Raw genomic sequence first — 6000 nt, 5'->3', positions numbered from 1 at the left:
GAGTGATCCTGCTGCTTCTGCTTAAATTACTTTGAAGGTCTTCACTTTGTCATTAGGATTAAGTCCAAACTCTTCCTTGGCTAAGTCTCACTCTACTTCTCCAACTTTATCTTTTACGAATTTGTCTCTCCTTGATAGTTCCAGCCAAGTTTAAGTTCTTTAGTTTACTGAAAGGGTGATGTGTGCCCTCTCCACTCTGAGCCTTCATGCTTATTTTCTCTTCTGCTGGCATATTCACCAATACTGCCAATTACCTGGCAAATGTTTACAATTTTTCAGGTCTCATCTTCAATGTAACTTCCTTTGGAAAATCTTTACTGACTACACCTTGCCCACCAGCTAGACCAGGTCAGATATCCCTGCTGTGTGCTTACTGTAGCATTTCATGGCATTTCTGAAACTTTCCTGTAATTGTAGAGATGGCAGGGACTTTGCTTGTGCTGCTCACTGTTGTCTCTCCAGTGTAGTGCCTAGTGTTTGGCACCTAGAAAATGTGCAGTCAGTATTTGTTAAATGAGAAGATACTACTTCCAATGGCATATTCTTTGAGCACCTAATTATTTAGAAGTTTCTTGTGTTAAGTGGCAATTTGTAACTGTTTTTTTTTTTTTTTTTTTTTTTTTTTGAGTCTAGCTCTGTCTTCCAGGCTGGAGTGCAATGGTGCGATCTCAGCTCACTGCAACCCCTGCCTCCCGGGTTCAAGCAGTTCTCCTGCCTCACCCTCCCAAGTAGCTGGGATTACAGGTGCCTGCCATCATGCCCAGCTAATTTTTTGTATTTTCAGTAGAGACGGGGTTTCACCATGTTGGCCAGGCTGGTCTCAAACTGCTGACCTCAAGTGATCCACTCGCCTCGGCCACCCAAAGTGCTGGTATTACAGGCGTGAGCCACCGCACCCGGCCTGTCACTTCTATTTAATGGTTCTGGTTCTATACCCTAAAGAACACAAAGAACAAATCATTAGCCTTCAAATGAATAAAGGAATGTGCTCTGTGCTGCTATTTCACATAGGGCATGGTGCCTAGAATTGAACCTAGGTGTGGCCTGACCTCAGAGTAGAGTGGAACCATCACTATGCTCATTTGACAGCCTATCCTTGTAATAAGGTAGATTGAGATCATATCTGCTTTCATTCCACTAGTGATTCATAACGGCAAACTCCCTAAGAAGTAAGTTCTTTTTCTAACGTGTTGTTTCCAAGAATGATCTCCTGCATATGCATTTGTTTTTTGGACACAAGTCTAGGAGCTTACATCTCTTCTTGTTAAACTCATCCAAGTTGATGATGTTAAACTCATCCAAGTTGATGTTGAAGCAAAATGCCAGTTGGCTAACATGGGGGGATTTTAGTTCTGTCACTGTATTTGTTTTTCTACCTACCTACTTCACGACATCTAATTTATAAATAAACCTTACTAGCCATATAATCACAGACAAGGTACTTAAGCCTGTTTCTTCATGTGTAAATGGGGCTGATAACAGGATCAGGGTTGCTATGAAGAATACATGTGCATATGTTCACAAAAAACAGTGCAGTTCTTGGGACACGATATGTACTCAATATATTTTAGCTATTATTATTCATATAATTGATAACAAAGTTGAATAGGGCAGGTAGAGGCAGATGCCTTTGTGACATCACTCAAAATCATTCTAGGTTTAGACATATTCATTAATAATGGTTTCATGTAGCCCATTTCTATTTATTTTGCCCACAAAAACATTTCAGAGAACTTTGAAATGCCTTTCTCAAGTATAATATGATGTTTCTTAGATTTATTGCCTAGTACTCCTCAACCCTCAGAAAAAAAGAGAAAATTTTGTTTTCCTGATTTGTTCTTAGTGAGCTACCCAAACAACTTTTTGCCAAGACATTTTGAATACTACCCTTATTTCTTTTTAAGACCTAAAAATACATAATAAATAAATAAATCTACCTACTAAGATTATATGAAGTGATTTATTGATACTGGTTAAGATCCATTATATACAGGTAGAAACTTTCAAAATTGTACAAAGAACCATTAAGCATATTGATAAAGACAGTTTTACAGACAAAACAACTGGAAAATAGTTTTAACATACACAATATATAATTATGAAAAAAATGTAGAACACATATTGTTCTACCAGATAAATCCCGAGGTTATTAAAAGTCTGCTATGCAAACCTTAAGTTGAAAAATGTGTTCAATGGAGTTACATGGTTTTAAAAAATTAAGTATAATGTAAAAATTAAGCTATTTTTTCTCATTGCAATTGGGAGAGGAACTGAGACAACTTTTTACCCCAAATCTACACAGTTTGAAAAATAATTTATATGTCTAGCATAAAGAAAATTGAGAATGTTTATGGTTCTGTAAACTTTGCCTTTTATGAAATGCAAACCACATCAGTTTTAAAAATTAGAAACTGTGCAATCAGAAACAGATTGTTCCCTTTATGGCACAATTGTACCTTAATTGGCTTTATACCTGAGCACCAAAGCTGAAGTTCTAAATGCCGTCTCTTCCTGGAAAGTTATTCTGAAAATGAGCAAGAAATCAAAACTAGCCTATTATCATCTAGAAAATTAGGCACCAAGAAGGAGATTACCTCCTTAGAAATGCAACATCAATGACAGAGAAGTTTCAATTAATTAAGCAGCTGACAGATCTCCTTGTGAACACAACAAAGGAAATCCACATAAGAAGAGCCTCCATAAAGTCCTTTGTCTTCTACCAGGAACTGTCGGAAAACCATTTCTGGCTGTTCTCGCTGCTTTACGATTGTGAGCTAGGAAAAAACAAAACAAAACAGTAACAGCCCCTGGTTATAAACATTATTTGAAAATGGCTCAATTTTGTCTATTTCAATTTCGGCAAACATTATTGAATGTCCATTATGTGTGAGGCTATGGAGGATGATGGGAAAGTGCCTAATATCTGGAGTGGAAAGAGGCATGGACCCTGAAACCCCAAAACCTAAGACATACAATTTTAAGTGGCAAAAATGAAACCTAAGCAGAGTGTTACAGGAAAGGCTTCACAATGATAGTAACTGTCCCCTGAGCCTTAAAGGATAGAGGTAGGGCTAGAGAGTGTTTCATACTGGAATACATGTGCCATGTACCAGAGATACAATTATGGCTGGCATGTAAATTATCACAGGCTTCTAAAAGGGACAAATTATCATCATAATGAGTTTGGGTTTCTGTAGGAAATGTGATCCAGTGAAGGTGCAGAAGAATGAAATGAGACAGTTAAGTGGCAGCAGTATGTACTATACATTCGTGAGATGAGGGACACTAGATAGGAAGTGGTTTGAAGTGTCTGGGTCGGAGATGATCAGGTTCTGAATTAGAGCAGTGGAGGTGGAAAGGGGGTAGATTGGAGAGATGCTAGAGAGGTTAACACACAGGGAAAACGGGAGAACTGTCCTTTGCTCATCACGATTCTCTAGACCTGTGCTGTCCAGTACAACAGCCAGACACACATACTATTGAGCACTTAAAATGTGGCTCATCCAAATTGAGATGTGCTGTAAATATAAGACACACAATAGATTTCTAGACTTAGTATGAAAAATAAAATATGAAAATATCAATAATTGATGATACAGATTACATATAGAAATTATATTTTGGATATACTGGGTTAAATTCATTTAAATGGATTTTTTCTTTTTAAATGTGGTCATCAGAAAACATAGAATTGCATATGCATTTGCATTACTGGAGAGTGCTGCTCTAAGAAGAAACCCACAGGGAAGACGCCCAGAAGAGAGGCAGTTTTGTCATGAACACTTTGAGCCCTTCTTTCTACACCTGTATTCCTACTTGAGGAAGTCAAGGTAGATGATCTGAATTGTCATAATTTCATATTTATTGTGCCACAGTGGGGTTAACTGAGCCATACGTGCACAACAATGCCTCTCCACCTGCCTCCTATATAATTAAGAGGAGCCAGGGTATTTCTCACTTCTTCCTCTCAGGAGGTAAACCCACCAGAAAGGCCTGCAATAGGGAAGCACATGCAGTGAGCCGCTTCACCAGCTGCAGCGGGGAACGTATGTGCAATTTTGGCTAGGAGGGCAGGGCCCTCCCTACTTTTGCATTCTATGCTTTTTAGTTATCAAGTGGAGAGTAATTCTGTCAATACCACTTGCTTTTTTCCTTTTTAACGTTTTGGCCTGGATCCAAGTCTGTTAAGTTTTAAGTTGCCCCGACCTAGTAAAAATAATAATATATAAGAACAACTGCTGCTGCCACAACTCAGCTAATTCCATGTGGATACAGATATGTGTGATGCCTTGGCTTTTGGGTGTCAGCTCTAGGTACTGGGAGTTGGCACTAGAATAGCTGTGTGCATAGGCAGATTCCACTCCTACATGGGGAAGCAAAACTAACCCTTAAAGAGATTTCTCCAAAGAAGTTTAAGATTTGCCTCCTGATGAACCTGAAGTCAGGATTCTTTTCATTTTATGTTTTATCCACCCTCTCCCACATGCCGCTATGACTTTACTATTGTCCATGATTGGTAGAGCCAGTGTGGGTCTAGCCTCTGACACAACTCAGGCTGAGGCTGGGCAGGATAAGACATTGAAGGAGGAAAGACTTGAAGTTCCAATTTCTTTAGAATTTACTTTCTTTATGGAAATTAATGGAAAGAAATTCAGGTTGCTCATCTGAGGTATTTTCTATTGCTGCCATTCACTTGGGGTTTTTTTGTTTTTGTTTTTGTGTGGTGCTCATTGTACAACCTCCTCTGACAAAGTGTCTCGCTATGAGCTGAGGTGGTAAGTAGAACAGGGAATGAATTACAGCCTTGGGAGAAACTTAACTTTAAGCTACAGTGATTCATATCCTATCCTACCATTTGATTATCTACAGGTGTCAGGATGACACAGAAAGTATAGTGGAAGGTGTCAGGGGAGTGGAGTCATGGAAGTGGTATTGGCCTGTCTTGACACAGTGATGGTCATCTCTTCAAGGGGCACACCCACACCAATAAAAGGAAAGCATACTGGTATGGATGGGTAGATCCGTCTTTATTTCCCTGCTTTACATTTCTAAAGGGAGGGGGATGGCCCTATAGAGTAGGAGAACATTAAAATAATCACTGCTTGTCACCTCCTTGCTTCTTGTGTGCCTTCTCCAAGGGAAGACTGGCTAACTCTGAATGTGACATTCTCTGGGTCACCTTACCACAGGTCTTAAAGAATTAATGTGCTTCAAAAGCCAATCTCATCTTTCATTGGCTGACTCACAGGGAATCGCTAAAGCATGGGAGTGATTAGAAGGCCCAGGTAGAACATGTTGAGCGAGAAGAGAGCCATGATACAACCTTCAGAGAATACCAACTCTTAAGTAGCAGATGAATGAAGAGAAGCCAATGAAAAAGAGTCACTGAGAAAGAAGAATCAGGAGCAGGGGATGTTTTGAAAGCTGACAGGAGATAATTTGAGGAAGTAGTCAACCTTGTAAATGCATAAAAGGATTGAGAATCAATTGTCTTTATCAATTTGGCAGTTTACAGAGAACTGGAGAGATAAGAAGAAGGAAAGAGCAGTTAATACAGACTTTTTCAAGGAGCTTGGTTGTAGAATGTTTGGTATGTTGCTGGTGTTCAATAAATATTTGTAGAATGAATGAGGAAAGGGCAGCAGAATCTTTGAGAAGTGGCAGCTTCTATGAAGGTAGATTTGAACAGCTTGTAAACTGTGGAAAAGGGCCAATGGGAAAGGAATAATCTAGAAAATACAAGTGGAAGGAGAGAGAATAAAAAACATTTGGAGCACAGAGAACCGTGCAGGGCAGGACTAGAATTTCTCAGGAAGGCACTTGGTTTTGGTCATCTGTAGATACGCTGTGGTAGAAATCTTTTGTTGTTGTTGTTCCCCACATATATGAGGATAATCTGACAATAAGGTCTAAGAGGACTGAGTTTTTGAAAAAGTAATTAGCATAACCTGGAAGGTAGCAGTTCCTTCTAGATTTGATTTTGTTATTCTTGATCCTTCC

At 39.1% G+C, this 6000-nt stretch overlaps 1 protein-coding gene across 5 annotated transcripts in view; it reads right to left on the bottom strand.

Moving 5' to 3' along the window:
- Positions 1-1941: 1941 nt before the first annotated feature.
- The window catches only part of SEC24D (SEC24 homolog D, COPII coat complex component), a 115634-nt gene continuing 111575 nt past the window's right edge, over positions 1942-6000 (bottom strand). For all 5 annotated transcript variants that reach the window (XM_055274720.2, XM_055274723.2, XM_055274719.2 and 2 more), the window contains exon 23: positions 1942-2774. In XM_055274720.2, coding sequence (XP_055130695.1) covers positions 2634-2774 — 141 coding nt within the window. In that variant the 3' untranslated portion in view covers positions 1942-2633. The remainder of the gene's footprint in view (positions 2775-6000) is intronic.

The sequence above is a fragment of the Symphalangus syndactylus genome, chromosome 4 (assembly GCF_028878055.3).
Source record: "Symphalangus syndactylus isolate Jambi chromosome 4, NHGRI_mSymSyn1-v2.1_pri, whole genome shotgun sequence".
NCBI lineage: Eukaryota > Metazoa > Chordata > Mammalia > Primates > Hylobatidae > Symphalangus > Symphalangus syndactylus.
This window is presented reverse-complemented; position numbering and strand designations above follow the sequence as displayed.